The sequence below is a fragment of the Mesoplodon densirostris genome, chromosome 15, assembly GCF_025265405.1.
Source record: "Mesoplodon densirostris isolate mMesDen1 chromosome 15, mMesDen1 primary haplotype, whole genome shotgun sequence".
Lineage (NCBI taxonomy): Eukaryota > Metazoa > Chordata > Mammalia > Artiodactyla > Ziphiidae > Mesoplodon > Mesoplodon densirostris.
In genome coordinates, this window is record NC_082675.1 from 12,227,587 (window position 1) to 12,247,665 (window position 20,079).

Below are 20,079 nucleotides of genomic sequence, written 5' to 3' on the forward strand. Positions count from 1 at the left end.
GTGTGTTTACAGAGTTGTGCATCCATCACTACAGTCAATTCTACAACATTTTCATCATCCCCAAAAGAATCCCCATACCTTTAGACACCATTCCCATTCCCCATGACTCCCAATCCCCCAGCCCCTGGCAATCACTAAGCTACTTTCTGTCTCTATGGATTGATTTATTCTGAACATTTCATATGAATGAAATCATACACTATGTGGTCTTTTGTGTCTGGCTTCTTTCACTTAGCACTGTGTCTTTAAGGTCCGTCCATGTTGTAGCCTGTATCTGTATTTCATTCCTTTCTATGGCTGAATAATATTCTCTTATATGGATAGACCATATTTATCCAGTTATCTGTCGGTAGACATTTGGGGTGTTTCTACTTTATGGCTGTTAGGAAGAATGCTTCTATGAATATTCATGGGCAAATTTTTATGTGGATGAGTGTTTTCATTTCTCTAGGGCCATACCCAGGTATATACCTAGGAGTGGAATCCCTGGGTCACATGGTAACTCCATGTTTCTCACTTGTTGAGGACCTGCCACACTGTCTTCCAAAGCTCCAAGCCAGCATCCTGCTTCTCTGATTCCAGAAGGGCCAACTGAGGGTTTCCCTACCTGGGTTCTCTGACCCCTCGGAATGCGGTGCAGATCTTGTGTCGCTGCATCTTCCTGGGGGTGGATGTCTAGGACGTTTATCAGATTCACAGGGGCATCTCTGAGCCTCCAGACCCTCTGTGGTCCTGCCAGTCCAGAGGTTAGAGGAGGAGACAGACCAGTGCAGCATATTCCAGTCCTCTCTCATTCTGGACTGTTCTCGTGGAGTCTGCTTAGGATAAAAAAACACAGCTTGAGGGCTTCCCTGGTGGCGCAGTGGTTGAGAGTCTGCCTGCCGATGCAGGAGACACGGGTTCGTGCCCCGGTCCGGGAAGATCCCACATGCCGTGGAGCGGCTGGGCCCGTGAGCCATGGCTGCTGAGCCTGCACGTCCGGAACCTGTGCTCCGCAACGGGAGAGGCCACAACAGTGAGAGGCCCGTGTACCCCCCCCCCAAAAAAACAAAACAAAAACACAGCTTGAGAAGTGATGAACGTGCTCTCTGACGTCTGCTTTCTTTTCTCACTCTTTCCCCGGTGCACCCCCTCCTTGGTACCCAGCAAGGAGAACTTCAACAACATCCCTGACCTGGAGCTCAACCCGATCAGATCCAAAATCGTCCGTGCCTTCTTCGACAACAGGTGGGCCTTTCTCCTGGAGCTGCCGATGGTGGGTGACTTTGGGGGAGCGTTTGCCCTTGTAACTTCTTGCATGACTCGTGTGCTCGGAACAGCCCCTTAAGCTGACGCAGAGAAGAGGGGGCTTTGTCAGGTAGGAGCTACAGGCACAGGTCCAGGGTCTGGCAGTCCTGGATTCATGGCTGGGTGACTTGGGACAGCTCACTCAATCTCTCTAGGCCTCTGTATTAGTTAGCTATGCTGTGTAACAAATGACCCCCAAACTTAGCAGTTTGAAACAATATATATTTATTGGCTAACCATTTTTGAGAGTCAGGGATCTGGGTCCTCAGGCTCAGGGTGGGTAGCTGGGGCTACATTCACCCGAAGGCTCGACTGGGGGAGGCTTTGCTTCTGAGCTCACTCTCCTGGCTGTTGGCTGGAGGCATCTCATGGACCAGTCACCAGGGCTACCACACCTGGCTGCTGGCTTCCCCCAGAGTAAGATGTTCCAATGAGAGAGAGAGAGATTGGGCACCTGAGATGGAAAACACCATCTTTTGGTAACTTCATCTTGCAGATAACATGCCATGACTTTTGCTGTATTGTCCTCATCAGAAGTCACTGGGTCACCTCGCACTTGGAAAGGGGACTACATGGGGCATGAATACCAGGAGGCAGGATCACTGGGGCCCCTCTTGGAGGCTGCCTCGGTTTTCTCACATATAGAACGGAGGTAGTAATAGCACCTGCCTCTCAGGGTTGCTGTGAGGCTGTGCTGAGATGAGGTATGTTAGAGAGCCAGGGTACCTGTCCTCATGCTCAGCACCCTGGCTTACAGACTGAGGCAGAGAGAGGCACCATGGACAGTATCCCAAAGCTGAGGCTGACACCAGAGCTCATGTCCCCAAACGTCTAGTGTCGTCGGAGTTGAAAGACTCACATATCCTCATGGAGATCACTGTGTCTGGGGCTTGGTGGAGAGGTGCAGGGGTTGGGGGGTGAGGGGGTCACGTCCTCTCTAGGCTGCCAGAACCTGTGGACAAACACACCAGGGGCCCAGGCCTGACACCCTGTGTCTGCAGAGATTGCTGAGAAGCAGAGAGAACTGGCAGAAAGAGAAAGGAAGGGAATAGGCATGTCCCTTCCTTGAGGTCATATCATGGGTGGGGACTCCCGGACGGGTTTCAAGTTGTACGAGCCTGAACCGCCCAGCTTTGTTTCTGCCAGGGCTGCAGGGCCCTGAGCAAGACTCCGGGCCTCACCTGTTCATGGGTTGGGGCTACGGGGTCCTCAGGCTGCCCCAGAAAATGCAGAGGCCTTCCTCCCGGACCTGTGGGGTGAGACCTGAGGAGAGAGTGCCCAGGAGTTAACTAGGCAAAGCAGAGAGAGACCAGAACTGCACGTGCAAAGACCCTGTGGCGCAGGGAGTGGTGTGAGTGGCAGAGGGGGCCTGGCTGGAGCACAGGAGGCCAAGCATGGTCAGAGATGTGGGGTGGGCAGGGCCCTCAGCTCCTTTTTAATCCTGGTTCTGCCTGCGGAATCCCAGAGGGAGGCCTGGGTGGGCAGTGAGGCACAGCAGGATTGGGGTGCTGGCAGCTAGTGGGGAGGGGAGGTGGCAGGGGGAGCGGCGGTGCGGCCCCCAAACGTGGAGACGACACGGTTGTCAGGGCCTAGAGTTGGAGGCATCCCAAGAAGGTGGTACAGGGTGACCAGAGCCTAGTGATGCCTAACGTGTGTCTGTATATACACATGCCTGCATGTATGTGTCTGTGAGGCTTGTTTCCAAACGGCTGGACGAGACTGGGCCAGTTGTGAGGTTGGCTGGGCCCCAGGGACCCAGCCTTCTGTGGGTTGGAGCTAGAGGGGCTGGTGTCTCCTGCAGTACTAGGTGTGCTAAGGTGAGGAGAGGATGACACCCCAGAGGTCCTGGCAAGCCCTGCTTCCCCCGGGCCTGTGGAGCCCACCTAGGGCCAAGGGCTTGGTTCTTCCATCCTCACCGCCAGCCCAGGAGGAGACAGGTTGGGCTGGAGAGGGGCCCAAGGGAAACTTCTGGTATCCTGACTGGGGGGTGGGTTTTTCAGGTGCACACATTGGTCCAAACGTAAGATATGTGCCTTTTACTGTGTGTAATTATTCCTTAAAACAAATCTGGGGACTTCGCTGGTGGCACAGTGGTTATGAATCCACCTACTGGGCTTCCCTGGTGGCGCAGTGGTTGAGAGCCCACCCACTGATGCAGGGGACGCGGGTTCGTGCCCTGGTCCAGGAAGATCCCACATGCCACGGAGCTGCTGGGCCCGTAAGCCATGGCTGCTGAGCCTGCGCATCCGGAGCCTGTGCTCTATAACGGGAGAGGCCATAACAGTGAGAGGCCCGTGTATCGCAGGCAAAAAAGAAAAAAGAATCCGCCTACCAATGCAGGGGACACAGGTTCGAGCCCTGGTCCGGGAAGATCCCACATGCTGCGGAGCAACTAAGCCCGTGTGCCACAACTGCTGAGCCTGCGTTCTAGAGCCCGCAAGCCACAACTACTGAGCCCGCATGCTGTAACTACTGAAGCCCGCACACCTAGAGCCCCTGCACCACAACAAGAGAAACCACCGCAGTGAGAAGCCTGCGCACCGCAACGAAGAGCAAGCCTCCCTCGCCACAACTAGAGAAAGCCCGTGTGCAGCAATGAAGACCCAACGCAGCCAAAAATAAATAAATTTATAAAACAAACAAAAAACCAAATCTGGTCCAAGGTGGCTTGGCGCTCAGCTGTCCCCGGTGGGAACAGAACAGATCCAGGAGTTGCGTTTTCAGCTCTCAGAGTGGAATTTAGGCGTTGCCGGGCTTCTGTCCATGAGCGCTGCCTCTGCTGAGGGGACAGTGCGTGGGCAGGGGCCAGAGGACAAGAAGGCATGCCCTGAGTCCACAGTCCACAGCCAGAGGCAGGAGAGACCCCCTACTGTACTTGGAGCATCTGAGGTTAGGACAGAGCTCTTAAGGGCGGCGCAGGTGTAGTGGCACCTAATGGATGGAGGAAGGGGCCTTAGTCAATCAGGGAACGTTGAGTGCCCAGAAGGTGGACATTGAAACAAGCTTTTGGGCCCCTGGGGAGGGGAGTGTGGTGAGAGCTGGGCGGCTGGGACCAAACCTCTTGGGCCTGGGAGACCAGGTTGGGGGCTTGGGGGTCACCCCAAGAGCTGGAGGAGCTTCCCAGAGGGCATCGAGCCGGGGAGCGACAGAGTCTGTTGCTTTTTGCAAAGCTCATTCTGTCTGCATGTGGTGTGCCCACTGAGATGGTGGAGGCTGGACCAGACTGTCCCAGGAGAGACGAGGAGGGATCCCAGAGAGATCAGAGGAGTGAAACTGGAGATGGACTGGATATGATGGGGACGGAGTCAAGGGAGTCCCGGGTCTGCAGGTCTGCAGTGCGGGCAGCCCACGAGGCACCTGCTCCCGGGAATTGCTATCGGAAGATGACGCATGACAGCAGGAGAGGGAGGGCAGTGGCCAGTAGGGGATGGCGAGAGCCTCCCCTGTGGGTCCTGGGGCCTCAGCCTGGGGCGGCTGCTTAGAGACATGGTGTGGAGAAAGGCCCCGGGTGAGTCGGTGGGCAGCCCAGAAGTCACCAAATAAGGGAGGATTAAGGAAAGGCTTCCCTAGCCTGGACCCAGAGCCGCTGGGTGCCTGTGCATGCTTCACATCTCGTCCTGTAAGTCCCAGCAAGGAGTTCGGGGAGGACTCAAGAGGAGAGGCTGGTGACGGGATTTTCCTCTCAAGAGATACCAGCGTCCACCTTGCTTCCTAAGACGTTTCGAACCAAGAAGCTGGTCTTGGAGGGCAGTTTGAGCTGGGTCTGTCCCCACCTCCAAGGGCTCTGATCCCTACAGGGTCATCGGAGAGTTAAGGAAGCGCAAAGACTGCTCTAAGTCAGGCATCCTCGCAGAAGGAATGCTCTCGTGCTGGGCTGCAGGTTTGGATGGAGCCCCTCTTCTTCTGTCACCCGACCCAGTTCTTGGGTGCTCCGCTGTGGAAGTGGACTGGAGCGCACGTGGGTCTGGCTCTAGGGGCTGCGTCTGGGTTTCCTCGGTCTCTGCGTTGTGGTCGCCTTTAGAGACCATGATGCTGGCCCGTGTGGACCTCCCGGGGACACTCGGAGGAGAAGGGATGCCTAGCCCCTGAATCAGGTCCTGATGCTGAAGCAGCCGGGTCTCGACCTTCCCTGAGAAGGACCCGTTCGTGGCCAGCCTGCCCCGGGGTTTATCACGTGTCCCCCGAGCTCATTGTCATCCCTCTCGCTGCAGCCTGAACCCCTTGAGAAGGACGTGCAACCCAAACACAGCGAAAAGTACCTCCGAGGAGCCCGATAAATCCTGGGGCTATTTTTACACCCGGTAAATTTGGACTGTGCCCCTGACAGCAAGAACTCTGAGATGATTAAAAATCTGCCTGGAGGAGCAGTGGAAAAACTTTGTAAGATAGAAGATTTCCGGGAAGATTAAGAAAAAACATTCAAAGGTTAGGCTTCCTGAGTCCAGGAGAAGATCTTGCCTTACCTCTCAGATTTGTTGTTTCATGATCCACCTTCCCTGTTCCAGGCTTGGGAGCCACCTCTTTCCGGAAAATGTCCTGGAATGGAAGATTGGGAATAGCGAGATCTCTAAACTGTGAAGTGTGGTGCACACTTCAGGGGCAGTATTTGAAAAGAAGTAGATGGGCCCCTAGAGAGAACCTCGAATGTATTCCTTTAAACCGAGATACGGTCCTAACCGCAGGTGGGACCCACATGCATTTGACAAGCACTAGCCCTTGACTGTTCGTTATCCCGGGCCAGCTGAGAACTGTCTCTTTGCAAGGATGCACAGTGAGAGCAGAGGGACCCTCAGCCCGTCAGCCCGATGGCCACCTGCACCAGCGGAAGTCGGTTAGTGATGAGGGCTTGGCAGCAGTGGGTCAGGAGCCCGTTTGGTTGGAGTCCTCTCCAAGCTGTTTTCTCAACTCTTCTTCTCTGCCAGGACCCTCACCCAGTGGCTTTTCAGTGCACTCACGCATTTGCTGAGTACCCGCCGTGTGCTAGGCACAGGGGAGACCCAGCCTTGGGTTCACTCCCTGAGCCCCGCCTGGAACACAAGCCCTTTTCTTGCCCCTGCAGAAAAGCACATCCATAGGGATGTTGGAATGGTGGGAAAGTGCACGGGCAAGGGAGGTGTGACGCAGGCCACCCTGGGACTCTGTGCCATGATCTATTAGAAAACCTGCAGTCATTGGCGAGTTGTGGTTTTTTTTTTTTTTTTTCCTGGTACGCGGGCCTCTCACTGTTGTGGCCTCTCCCATTGCAGAGCACAGGCTCCGGACGCGCAGGCTCAGTGGCCATGGCTCACGGGCCCAGCCGCTCCGCGGCACGTGGGATCTTCCTGGACCGGGGCACGAACCCGTGTCTCCTGCATTGGCAGGCGGACTCTCAACCACTGCGCCACCAGGGAAGCCCATTGGCGAGTTTTGCACTTTGGTAGGAAACGTTACTCAGAGCTGCCTGCAACTGATCATTGTGCTCGAGTTTTAAACAGCTGATAGCAGGAATTGGCAAACTTTCTCTAAAAGGCCAGAGAGTAAATATTTTAGGTTTTGCGGGCCACATGGTCTCTGTCACAGCTGCTCAACTCTGCCTCTGTAGCTTGTAAGCAGCCAGGGATACTATGTAAATCAGTGGGCCTGGCCGTGTGCCAATAAAACTTTATTTATGGACACCGAAATTTGAATTTCATGGAGTTTTCACTTGTCATGAGATGCTATTCTTTTTTTCTCCCCAGCATTTTTTTCAATCGTATTAAAATAGAAAAACCCTTCTTAGTTTATGGGCTATATAAAAATAGGCAGCATGTGGGATTTGGCCCCCAGGCTGCAGTTCGCTGACCCCCGATCTAAAGGTAAGGGTCAGGAGACGTACCTGGGTGAATTACTGCCTCGGTTTCCCTGTGTTTAAATGCCCAGCTCTGTGCACTGCAGCATGCCCGGGAAGCCCTCCATCCCAGCAGCTGTGCAGTTGCCCGTGTCTCCCCCCAGGCCCTCAGACGGTGATTTCTAGGGGGGAACGCCAGGGAGGGGCTGGACTAAACTGCCCTGGGGCCCGGGGCCCCCACGAGCAGGTTGTTGGGAAACAAAACCCAAGGCTGGGACAGCCATCGTAGGTGAAGTGTGTGCCCAGAAGGGCCGGGTTCTCGAGGGCTGTTGGTAGCAGAAGGACAAGATTCTGCTCTTAATGCATTTCCGACACCCCCTCGTTGCTCCTGTAGGAACCTGCGCAAGGGGCCCAGCGGCCTGGCTGACGAGATCAACTTCGAGGACTTCCTGACCATCATGTCCTACTTCCGGCCCATCGACACCACCATGGATGAGGGGCAGGTGCAGCTGTGCCGGGAAGAGAAGCTAAGATGTGGGTGTCCCAGGGCCCCTCCCGATGCGCACCTGGCCGCCTGTGTGGCCCTGAGTCCTGCCGCGCCCCCACGGGGGGGTGGGGAGGGTCAGGTCAGGGAGCGCCACCCCAGGCCTTGGGGAGGTTGGTCCCGATTTTCACACACACGGAGTGGCATTTGCACCTCCCTCTCCTCCGAGGCTGCTCCGTGGCAGCCTCCTTGTTCACACTTCTCAGCAGCTGGTGGTTTTCTGGGAACAGAAGGAGGTGTCAGTGATTGGAAAAGGTTAAGGCCCTTGGTTTGGACAGACCTGGTTCAATCCAGCCCCTTCACTAAGCAGCTGTGTGACCCTGAACCTGACGGTGGGGATGAGGACTGAGCATAAGGGTGATTCTGAGGCTGGGTGGGATCTCGGGTGCTTCCTGAAAGTTCCTTTCTTCCCTTCCCTGGCCCATGACTGGCCACCATACGCAGCTTCACGGGGCGGCCTCTGTGGGGCTCGTCCGTCCCGGAGGAGCCTCTGCTGGCCCTGGGCTCTGAGCAAGTTGAGCTGGGATCGGCCTTGGTGGGGGATGGCACAGAGTCCCAGGGTGGCTTGCGTCACACCTCCCTTCCCTGTGCACTTTCCCACGACTCCAGCATCCCTCTCCATCCCACCCGAGGCAACAGCGTCTGCAGGGACATGTAAACACGGGGCTTGGGCTATACTTAGCTCATACTTAGCTCAGGATGTGTACTGAGGGCTGTTGGGGGCGGGGCAGTGATGCCTGGTGTCCGCCCGGCTTCCACACTGTTCCAAGGGCCAAGTCAAGAGGTGTGAGGGCTGTGGGATGGGACGGACTTTGGTTCAAACTCCTGGCTGCCCCTCCCTTAATGGGGTGGCTGCGGGCAAATGCCTTAGCTTCTGTGAGCTTGGCAGCCCCGTCTGTGAAATGGGCTCAGGGCAGCCCTGGCCTCACGGGGTCATGTGAGGATGAGAGGAAGATACGTTTGCACAGCGCCGGGCTGGATAAATGCCAGGGCCGAGGACTTTGTGAGCCTGAGGCTGAGCCAGGGGGCGGGAGGTCACCTCCCCTTCAGCTCCTGGCTCTGTTGGGCTGTGGGATGCTGAGTGATGTCAGTAAAGGGACCATGTGATGTCACTAAGAGTGAAATAACCAGAGCAGGTGTGAGTGCCCCTCGTACCATCAGGGGCCAGCTCAGATCAGCCAGGGACAGGATGTAGGCAGCCGGGTCCGTGATCTGCCACAGGCCTGGGATGACAGCCACCCTCTTGGGTCTGTCAGGAATGCCACTTTGAAATAATGCTCGTCTGGCTTCCTGTTAATGAGACTATCACGTCATCTGCACTCACAGTGTGCCAGGCGGTCGCTGGCCCTGGTCCACCAGCCTTAGCTCACCTGGCAACACCATGAGGTAGATGTGTGGTTACTCCCATTTTACAGATGGGGAAGCTGAGGCTCAGAAAAGCTAGGTCACTTGCCCAAGGTCACCCACCAGCAAGTGGTCGGTCTGGCCCCATGGCCTTTGCCCTTGCCCGCTATGGCTTTGGCAGGTTTCTGTTACTGGGGTCTTTTGCTCAGTTTGAGGTAGGGGAAGGTTGGGGGGCAGGGGGACCCGGGCTCCCCTCTGCCTTGCCTGACTCAGCCGCTCTCTCCCCACTGCCGCCCCCAGTTCTGTTCCACATGTATGACTCGGACAGCGACGGCCGCATCACCCTGGAAGAGTATCGAAATGTAAAGTATGCTCCCGCGCCGGCGGGCCCCAGCGCCACCCCTGCCCTGCGGCCGGGATGGAGGCCCGAGTTCACGGCGTCTCTGCTCCACCGGCAGGTGGTGGAGGAGCTGCTCTCCGGAAACCCCCACATCGAGAAGGAGTCTGCGCGCTCCATTGCCGACGGGGCCATGATGGAGGCGGCCAGCGTCTGCGTGGGGCGGATGGTGAGAGCTGCCGGGGCTGAACCCCCAGATCCCTCCCTGCCCCTGCCCCTGCCGACCCCGCCGTGCCGTGCCCTGGAACTAGTCTGTGTTTCTGGAAGGCCCCAGCGGGCAGAGACTGTGCGTGTCCTGCTCGCCACTCTAACCGGGCCTGGTGCAGACCACTGCTCAGAGGCCTCTCGCTGCTTTCCTGTCCCCCCAGAAGACTGGCCCGATGTCCCAACCCTTGGGGGGTCAGGCCAAGCAGGGGAGTCTGGGCTTTGGGGGCCGTAGACCCCACTACGTAGCTTCCTCGGGCCCACGGGCAGCACCTGGCACAGTGCCAGGCCTGGTCGGAGTACAGCCCGGGCTTGCTCTCATTTAATTATTAATGAGGGGATTTGTGGCCTGGAGGGCAGGGGTCAGCAGGGAGCTCTCTTGAGGGCCCACGATCTGGGGTTCAGTAAGGAGCTGGGAGCAGCGGGGGGTGATGTGTAGATGAGACAGGAGAGGGGCTGGGCCATCAGGGCTGTGCGCTGATGAGGATGGGAGGCCCCCTGCTGACAGAGACAAGAGAGGATTCGACCAGAGGCACTTGCAAGGCTGCTACGGTGGCCCAGGCAGAGGGCCGGGCTCGAGCTCTGATGGGGAGGAAGGCGGGTGGGACCACGTGATCAGGAGCTGGACCACAGCTGGACGCAGCTGAGGCTTGTCAGGGTCCCACTGGCGTAGAAGCGGCTGGATCATTTCTTGGAACCGTGCTGTCGGGCCTCCGGTGATGTCGGTGAGTTAGAGCAGGGTTTCTCTGCCCGGCCTTGTTGACACGTGGGGTTGTCCTGGGGTTGCAGGGGGTTGAGCAGCCTCCCTGGCTTCCACCCACTAGATGCCAGTCACACCCTCCAAGTCGTGACAACCAACATGTCTCCAGACATGGCCCACTGTCCCTGGGGCGGGGGGGCGAAGTCACCCCCCAGTACAGAACCGTTGGCACAGAGGGGCACAGGAGCGAATGGTCAGGGCAGTGGTGACCGGCACGTCGTATGAGCGGTCACTGCCGGCTTTTACGTGCTCAGATGGCGCCGTCGTCAGGGTGGGGAGGCATGGACTCTGGCAGGGGCCCCCTGGAGGCTCCAGGCAGCCAGGTGCCCCCAGGGTCACCTGTAGGGTGACCACACAGCGTGTGCAGGCACCGTGCTGGCTTCTTCACGTGCATCACTTCATAGATTTGTAACCTTGCTTCAGTGGTGGGGACATAAAGAATTTTCTGGACTTTGGGGACAGCGACCTTTTTGCTATGCTCGGTGGACTCGCTCTTGCAGGGCCGGGTCCTGTCCAGACAGCCCCTGACGCAGGGGCTTGGAGCCCCGGGGAGCCGTGCGGGCAGGCACGTGACCATCTCCATGGACTTCGTTCCCTGAGGGTTTCGGGTGGTCCCCCTGGGGCTGTCCCCTCTGGCTCCTGTGTATTTATAGTGGCTGCAGCCCCAGACACCATCATGGCTTTGGGGTGACCCCAGCCCAGATGGAGGGGTGTTTTCCTGCTGAAACCTGCTGTCTGTGCTCAGGCCTGTCATCAGGAGATGGCGGGCGGGGGGCTGAGGTCACTTTCTCAGCCTGTATTTCATTTGTCTGCTTCGGGGGCCCAGGGAGAGGCTTCTGGCTTTGGCGAAGCCACCCCACTCAGACAATTAACTGCTGCGGAAAAGGCCGGTGACCTCGGTGGGGAGCGCGGGGATTCCCCTGCCGGGTTGCCCGAGCCAAATTCCCATTTGATTTAATGACACTCTCCTTCGTTAAATTGCTCCCCATCCCACTCCAGTTTCAATTGGCGACAGTTTTCTTAATTTGCTGTAGTAAAATTGTTGGCAGCTGGCAGCTGCTGATCTGCATAAAAGCTGCACAACCTTAGAAGCCGGGGCATTCCGGGAGTCCGTGCCGGCTTCCCGGGTGTGCGTCCCGCTCACCGTGTGCATCTTTCTTGATGTACGGATCCTCTGTGTGCTCTTAGAGTGTTTCCTCATGTGATCGTCGACCAGATACACACAGAGGCGCAGCGTGAGGGGTGGCCGAGTCAGTTCACACCCTGTGGCCTCTGAGGACGCTTAACATTTCTGCCCGCACCTCTCGCCAAAGACAAATGACGCATCGCCCCACTGTAACCTCCGAAGCCGGCTGTCGACTGCGGCAGTGAGCTCTTTCCAGGGTGTTTCCCTGGAAAGCTTTGTTGTGGCTGGAGGCTGGGGTCTCAGCCTAGGGCGCTGCCCTGACCCTGCAGCCCCTCCACCCTGTGCCCGCCCTCCAGCCCGGGTCTTGGGCCGGCGGGGCCTTATCTGTGATTAGCTCCCCTCACTGCCCTGGGAATCCGGGGTCTCTGGCAGGGAGTGGGCGGCCACTTCTCTCTGTGTCCCTGGGCAGGAAGAGCGGACAGCCCTAGGGACAGGGCTGGCCCAGGCCTTCTAAAAAACTGGTGTTTTTCATAAAATTAAGAAGTATATCCAGGGGACTCCCCTGGCGGTCCAGTGGTTAAGACTTCGCCTTCCAATGCAGGGGGTGCGGGTTAGATCCCTGGTCGGGGAGCTAAGATCCCACATACCTCTCGGCCGAAAAACTGAAACATAAAACAGAAGGAATGTTGTAACAAATTCAATAAAGACTTTAAAAATGGTCCACGTCCAAAAAAAAAAATGTATATCCAAAATTAGATTAAGAACAGAACCCACCTCTGGGAGCTGTTGTGAGGTTTGCATCAGTTCATGGTAATAATGTTTGTAAAGTACACACAGCAAATGCTCAGAGAGCGCCTGCGATGTTTTCTTAAATACACGTAGGAACAAATTTCCGAGCGGTACGCAAAGAGACGTGTGTCTTTCTTGGCCCTCCTCCCATCGGCCCTGGTCCTTTTCCCTAAAGGGAACTGCCCTTGACGGTGTTTTTCCTGACACAGACCGACGTGTACACGTGTATCTTTCGGTTCTGATTCACGCAAAATGGCGCTGAACTGCCGCGGCTCGCTCTCCCCCATGCTGACCCCACAGGTCCACGGAGCAGGTGGCAGCTGTCGGCTTAGTGATGTAGGACAGAATCTGCAGCCGTCTTTCTGCTCCTTGGTTGTTTTTTCCCCCGTGTATGTGTCTCGGAGCCTTTTCCATATCAGCAGGTCTAGATCGACCCCTTCTGCGTGGTAACCAATAGCCAGGGCGACCACGATTTATTTGGCTGGTCTTGTATGGACGGGCAGTGGGGTGTCAGCCCAGCTTTCACTGTCACAGAGGGCGCCGTGGGGACTTGGTCTCAGCAGCACCATGGGCGGGAGCCCCATTTATCATCTCGTGTGTGTGCGGAGACTGGCACTGCCAGTGACTTGGCAGGTGGGAGGCTCCTGGGCCAGATGTTATCAGGGTGACTCACTTGGCCCTTTCCCCAGTGTCTGGAGTGCAGGTCGGCCCAGAACTGGTCTTACCAAGGCTGGTTTGAGGAGGCAGGACCAAGAAGTGGCAGGAGGTGTGTCTGCTGGTGGCCGTACTGTGGGGGAGTGACGGGAGGCGGCTGCGCCGGGGGGAGCGAGCCCGGCCTCTGCGCCCACCCTCGTCTGACCTGTCCTCCCTGGGGGGCGTGGGGGGCAGGCCCTGGTGAGCCTGCACCACCTTCCGTCCCACCATCGAGCCAGTGAAGGGGACGCTGGAGTTCAGGGCGACCAGCCTCGAGCTGGAGGCCAACAATCCAGAGTGTTCTCCCCATTCTCATGATTCTGCCTAAATGGCCCCAGCCTTCTGTGTTGCAGGGTTGGGGGGGGGAATGGAGAGTCTCCAGGCAGAAGCCCCTCACTGCACCCTGTGCTCTGTCCGCAGGAGCCTGATCAGGTGTACGAGGGCATCACTTTCGATGACTTCCTGAAGGTGGGTACCTGGGGGTGTGGGGGTGGGCATGGGGGCTGTGCTGGGGGCTTGAGGGGGCCCCTGCTGGTCAGGAGGAGATGGGCGTCTCCGTGGAAAGGGGTCAAGCCTGGGTGTGGCCTTTAAAATAGTTTAAACTGGTTTTACTTATTTTTATTGGAAGGGTGATGATAGGTATACACGGTCAGAACAACTAAGCAAGTGCAAAAGGGCCGGTGAGGAAAACTCCATTTTTCTGCCGCCGCGAGTCCCTGGTCCCCCTCCTCAGAAGCACCCTGTTGACAGTTGGAACCAGGGTTCTGGAATGTTCTGTGCCTGTACGAGACCTGCTCTTAACAGCAGCACACACTGGTGCTGACCGCGTGTGGTTCTGCCCTGGGCCTCGCAGTCCGTGCTGTTTGTCTGGCTGCACACCTTCCACCCCTGTTAGTGGACGTTCAGGCCTCCCCCAGCCTTCACTGCTACAAGCCTGCTCGCAGGCTGGGAACTGGGGCCCCTCGCTGCTCTGACAGGCAGATCCCCGTGGCAAGGAGTCGAGCCCCCCGTGCTTTGGCCCTGAGCATCCCAACAGCGGTGTCCCCGAGCCCCTTCCAGGAGGCGAGGAAGATGGGAAGTCAGGGGGACGATACCCAGGGTGGCCCCCTGGGAAACAGGCCTGTGCCTGGGCTGGGGCCGGGGACTCTGGCGAGCTGAGGGGCAGCTCGGCCGGGCGCTCCCCCAGACTCTGCGCCGCCAACCTGGCCAGTCATGGCAAGAGGAAGGGGGCGGGCGGCACGGACCTGGGCCTGAGGGAGAGACCCGAAGGGCCTGCTGGGCCGGAGGAGGACAGGCGCCCCCCTCCGCCGCCCCCAGGGCTGGGCAGGGCAGGCAGACTGGGAGAGGCTGAGTTGGTGTTGGTGCCACAGGTCACCTTGGCTTGTTCTGAGGTCTGCGCTCCAGAAAAGTGATGACACCCAAGCAAGAACCAGAATAAGGACTTAGAAGATCAGGGAGGCCAGGGAAGGTTAGGGAGGAGGGATGGCTGCTTTAAGCCAGAAGATAGGATGAAATCCAATTTTGGCTTCAGAAACCAAGCTTCTTCCCCAGAAGGCCGCCCCCGCCGCTGCCCCGCCTCTAGTGTTCCCAAGCCCGTTGCCTCTGCCCTGTGGGAGTTTTTCCTGACCAGCCGGCCCATCCCATTCTCTGAGCCCCACCACTAGCCTCTTGCCACCTGGCATCACCCAGCCTTTGGCAGAAACCACCCACCCTGGCATCCAGGTATCTTCTCCTGGGAATGTCTTGTTCACCTAACAAAGCACCTGGCGGACCGTAGGCATGTGACGGTGGCAGAAAATGTGCTGAGGCCTCCCTGCCACTTGGGTGCCCACAGGGCTCTGCTCTCCCCAGCCTCAAGGCTGTCCCTGGAGATGTTGAGGGTGACAGCTTGAGAGTTTGAAGTTCTTACATAAGCAGGGAGACAGTGACAAGGCACTGCCCACCACGTCCCTCCGTTCCCGTTCGCATCCTGCCCGCCATCTCTCCATCCGTGGTCCTCCTGGGCCCCAAGTGGCCAAGGAGCTGGCGGGCGCACAGTCCTGCCCGCGCTGGGGCTTCCTCGTGTGGCAGATACAGGGCCTGGTGGCCTGAGTGTCCGCTAGGGCCCTAGCCAGGATGGACCGCGACGGCAGTGCCAGTACCAGGTATGTGGTGGTGGATGTGGTCTTTGGCAGAAATTACCTTTCCTGGGCATGGGCCTTGTCTGTCTGGAACATGGTGACCTCTCCTATCCCTGGGAGGTTGTGAAGACCTAACTGTTGTGACCTTTTAGTTTATGATGATGGCTTAATGAAACCTTATAATTGCACAGCCCTTAACAGTTTATAAACCGCTTCCGTGCATGAGTCCCCTGGAGCCCCCAAAACATTCCGTGAACGGGCAGCACAGGTGGTGGTCTCGACATTTTCCTGGTGGAAGGGAGGTTTAGTGGGGTTAAGGAATTTGCATGAAAATCATGGAGCCTGAAGTGGTGGGTGGGATTCAAGTGGCTTCAGCTAAGAGCTTGGATTCAGTACTTAATAATAACTTGCTGTGACAATCCAGAAAGAATCCAAATGTCAGAGCCCAATTAACCAGCAAAAAGGCAGATGGAAGTTTCTCTTCCAAGCTCCGCACTGGATTCCACCTGCGGGAGCTTCTCAGTGGGTGGCGGAGGAGGGCGGGTGGGAAGGTGGCCGAGGACTCCGGTGGGGATGCCCGCTCACGCTGCTCCGTCTGTTCCAGATCTGGCAGGGGATAGACATCGAGACAAAGATGCACGTCCGCTTCCTTAACATGGAAACCATCGCCCTATGCCACTGACCGCCCCTCCCCCACGGAGAACCCGCACTTGGACCCGGGCAGCGAGGCCCACGGGGGCCCTTTTGCTCCAGCTCTTGTAAATAGTCAACATCCCTCGCTCACCTCTTTTTCCCACAGGGTATGGTACATGGGGCTTTGCTGTTTTTATCTCCAATAAAAAAGAAAACGGGTTTGTTAATGAGCCTGGCTCCTGTCTGTTCCCCACGTCCATGCACGTGGCCTGGCCATTTGGCGGCCCGAGGCCGGCTGACTACATGAGGAGCGAGGGGCAAGCAGCAGCAGCGAGTCTTCAGAGGCTGGTTTGCAAGGGGATTTATTTTTCCCTTCCTTTCTGGTTTATTGTGGGTTAAATATTTGCTGTTTTCCCCGCATGAGTGCTGGGAATTCACCTGCCTTCGCAAGCCTAGGCAGGAAGGTAAGGAGAAGCAGCTCCTTGTTCCATGGAGGCCGGGACTTGGGCGGGGGGGCTTCCTTGGTGCCAGGACCGGATATTCAGACCCAAGGAGGAGGCGAGAGGAGCTGAGCCTGGGCCAGCTGCAGTGACCGCCCGAGCTCGCCCCACGGGGCCGCCGGCGGTTAGGGCCTGGCGGGAACAGGCTGGGTGTGCCCTGCCGCCCTTCCTCAGGATGGGGGCCGGCTGCATGGTCTGCACTCCACTGTCCCCAGCGCAGCAGCAGCAGGGGAGGTGACTGCCCCAGGTAGCATCTCCCACAACTCCGGTTGTCACCTTCCGGCAGTGGGGTTTGAGGGGAGGAAGAAACAAAGGTCATTCATCTCGGTTGGTGGCAGTAGCCCATGAGTCAAAAGAGGGCTGGCAGCCGGTGGTGCCCTGGTGACCTGCCATCACCGCGGTCACTGGTCACTGTTTACATTCCAGGCTCGCTGCTTTCATCGACACTCGCTGGAGGCACCTTCCTAGCCTTCCAGGGAAGTTCCCCTGATCATTGTTCCCCTGATCATTGGCTATTGCTATTACTTGCATTCTTGAATTTGTAATTCAATTTTGATATTAAGTGTGTTGTATCTGTCTTATACCCACATGTTGGGGTTCAGAATGTAACAGGCGCCCCCTGGAGTCTTCATCCGATGCCCAGCGCCTGGTCTTCCCTTCCCTGAGGCAGTCATGATGGTCCCTTCCTCTGACATCCGCCCCCCGCCCCCCCATCTGTGTTGTGCATACGTTGCTTAGGACAAGATTAACGTCAGTATTTAAAAGCCAGCAGGCGTCCCGAGGGCGGCAGTGGAGCTGGGAAACTCTCATCATTTAGACAGTGAGAGCTGGCGCGGGCATCCCGCCCTAGTGAGCGTGCGGTGGACCGGGCTGGGCCTCCGACCCCAGCCGTGCCTGAGGAGCGCCAGTCGCCACGATGCGCCTGACAGGCAGGCGGCCAGGGGCAGCGCGGCCCCATCTGTGGTAAGTAGAGAGCGGTCTGAAGTCACTTCTAGAGGTCTGCTGCTTTTTTTAACTTTTTTAAAATTTTTATTTTATTTTTTTAATCGAAGTATAGCTGATTTACAATGTTGTGCTAATTTCTGCTGTACAGCATAAGAGCCTCAGTTATACATATATATATATATTCCTTTTTTTATATTTTCCATTATGGTTTATCCCAGGAGATTGGATGTAGTTCCCTGTGCTACACAGTAGAATCTGCTTCTTATTTAGACTTGTGCTTAATTCCACAAATATTTTGACATTTTCAAAGCAGTAGGTCAGGGCCAAGGCTGTGCTTCTTACCCTCCAGGTGCCGGCAATGGGGTGGGAAAGTGGGATGTGATCTCCCTCCCCACTCCCCCCTTCTCCTGCTGCTGGGATCAGTTGCTCACACCCCTGGGTGCCTGGCTGCCCACAGAAGGAATCTAGAAAGGCCTGGTGTGGGGAGATCTGGTCCTATTTAGGTGCTAGTTAGCTATCGTCCAGGACGGGTCTCCAGTGAGACCCCTGCAGCCTGGCAGAAGCGTGTGTCCCCGTGCCCTCCCCTGCCCCACACTACTGCCAGGGACCCATGGAGTTACAGAGCAGCAGGGACTGCTGGTGTGGCCACCATAGGCTGGATTTTCTGGCATTCTCCCAATTTGCTTCCATTTTCTTCTCAACAAAGGCAGTTCATTAATGTAAAGTGTTTTTATAAATAATAGATCTTCCATCAGCCCCCCTGCAGAGCCTGCGTTTGGGAGACATGGCCACTGTGGGCACAAGCAAGGGTTTGCCCTGTTCAGACCACTGAGGGCCGGCCTCGTGTCTTTGAAGCTTTGAGCCTCAGCTTACCTAAACCGCTAATTAAAATGAGACTTAGTCACCCTGAGCCCAGTCCATACTGCTCAAACCCAAGCTGTTTGTTCACCGTCACTGAGGATGTCTAATTGGCAGGGTTGGGGCTCATTTCCACCAAAGGGCGGGCCAGTCCCCCTGGGGCTCCCCCGCCGGCTCCCAGGGCACTGTGTGCGTGATGTGTCTTCACTCATTTGGTGGTTCTGGGAGTGATCGGGGTCAGCTATTAGTTGGTGCGGACCTGCTCCTAGGAAGGGTGGTTATTCCCCACGGTCTGCTGGCCTTTGATTAGAAAGAATGAGGGTCACCGCTCTGGGTACGCATCTCAGGACGGCTGTCTGGGCAGTGCGGTCTGCAGAGGCTGGAGGCTGGAAGCTCGGAAACGGCCCCTTACTGGTGGGCGTGCCCAGGAGGGGCTTTCTGGCTGCAGAGACCCTGAGGGAGTGTAGCACCCTCCCCCCCATCTGAAGCAGCCTGAAGCAGGTGATGTTTGTTCTAAAATAGGCAAGTTGAGAAATTAACAAATGCACTTGTTTTACAGCTTTCCTTTTATTAGGAATTATACCCCTGTGACTAATCAGTGCTAAGTCAAATATCTGAAGTCAGTGCTTCGAGGGCCTCAGGCTGTGTGTGTGAGTGGAGACGGGGAGCAGGGACAGAGTCTGCAGCCTGCAGGATGAGGGTGAGGTCACCTCTCTCCATGTTCTCCACCCATTTCCCAGGAATTGGGTTGAAAGCATATTACCAAGGGGAAAAGTTACCAGAACTGGGCTTTTGGCCGTGAAAAGAATACGGCAGTTTGACACAAACACGCCAATTTAGTAGGTTTACAAAAGGGCTGTGTAATGGAAATCTAATGTGAGAAGCTCAGGGGAAAGCTTCTGCAGCCATGTTAAACATGAATTATGGATAAGGGAATGCAGTAAGATGACAACAGCTTCCAATTTTGGCCAAGCATCCTCTGAGGGAACGAATTACTGCTAGACTTTAACAAAACCGTTCCATTTTTTTCTGATCCCAGGCACTGGCAAGTTCTCGAAGTGCGTCATGTATGGATCGGATCCTTGTCTCTGAGCAGCTGAACCCGTCTCCACTGCCTGTGGCTCACCAGGCCGGAGCTGAACTGCAGGCGGCACAGTGACTTACGCAGACTGATGGAGAGTTAAAGGTACAAGTTGCCTTGGCAAGGTCTCTGCAAACACCTGCTTTGCAAGCTGGCCTCCCACACGGTGACCTTGGGAAGGCTTTGGAGAGTTGCGTGGGAGGCCGGGGTTTTCACCATGACTTCCCAGGGCATCAGTATTGCCTTTGCCTCCAGGCTCTTCTGGAATCAGTGAACCAAGCGCCAGCAGGGATTCGGTGGTGGATGAACTTGGCCCCAGGAGGACTGAGGACTCTGATGGGCACACGCTGGCTGCTCTTCCTTCTAATCTGCATGTTGACCAAGTCAGCAAGGGGCTAGGTTTCTGGTCTTTACCCCAGGAGTGGTCCAAGGGGCAGCAGAAAGGCTGGAGGATGTGCCGAGAAGCAGTTTATGGCCGCCTCCATCTTAGAGAAACGAGGCGGCTGCGTTAGTGGTAGCACTGGGCGAGGGGACAGGAGATACAGTGGTGGGGCGGGGGTGGGAGCCTGCCCTCCCTTCCTAGGGGGCGAAAAGGTCCCCGGCACAGAGCTTCTGCCTGGAAGCCCCTGCCCACCATCAGAGGCAGAGAGCAGGCTGGCACCCGCATGGCACGGGCCGGAGCCCAGCGAGAGGGGCTGTGCCATCGCCCATCCCAGGCAGCCTCCGTCCAAATCGCTGCATGGCTCACTGCAGCAGCCAGGGAGCCATCTGGCCTGGCCGCTGGTGAGGTGGGCAGGTCTGCGAGGCTCAGGGCGCCGCGGACGGGCGGCCAGCACCACACGCTCCCGGCTGCCACAGCTGCTGCCCAGAGCAAAGGTCCGAGTTGGGAGAGCCAGCCGGCCCCCGCCTCAGCCATTGTCGTAGATCTGCCCGTCCTGACAGGCCATGGACGGCCTTAACAAGAAGGCTGTGCCCCTACCAGGAAGACGTTT

The 20,079-nt window shown here is 57.0% G+C and overlaps 1 protein-coding gene across 2 annotated transcripts in view; it reads left to right on the forward strand.

Annotated features, from left to right (window-relative positions):
- The window catches only part of TESC (tescalcin), a 63,213-nt gene extending 47,461 nt beyond the window's left edge, over window positions 1-15,752 (forward strand). The window contains exons 3-8 of one of the 2 annotated variants that reach the window (XM_060119515.1): window positions 1,147-1,227; window positions 7,488-7,627; window positions 9,282-9,343; window positions 9,440-9,547; window positions 13,371-13,418; window positions 15,675-15,752. In XM_060119515.1, coding sequence (XP_059975498.1) covers window positions 1,147-1,227; window positions 7,488-7,627; window positions 9,282-9,343; window positions 9,440-9,547; window positions 13,371-13,418; window positions 15,675-15,752 — 517 coding nt within the window. The remainder of the gene's footprint in view (window positions 1-1,146; window positions 1,228-7,487; window positions 7,628-9,281; window positions 9,344-9,439; window positions 9,548-13,370; window positions 13,419-15,674) is intronic. The other variant, XM_060119516.1, reaches the window with a different exon arrangement.
- Window positions 15,753-20,079: the final 4,327 nt, after the last annotated feature.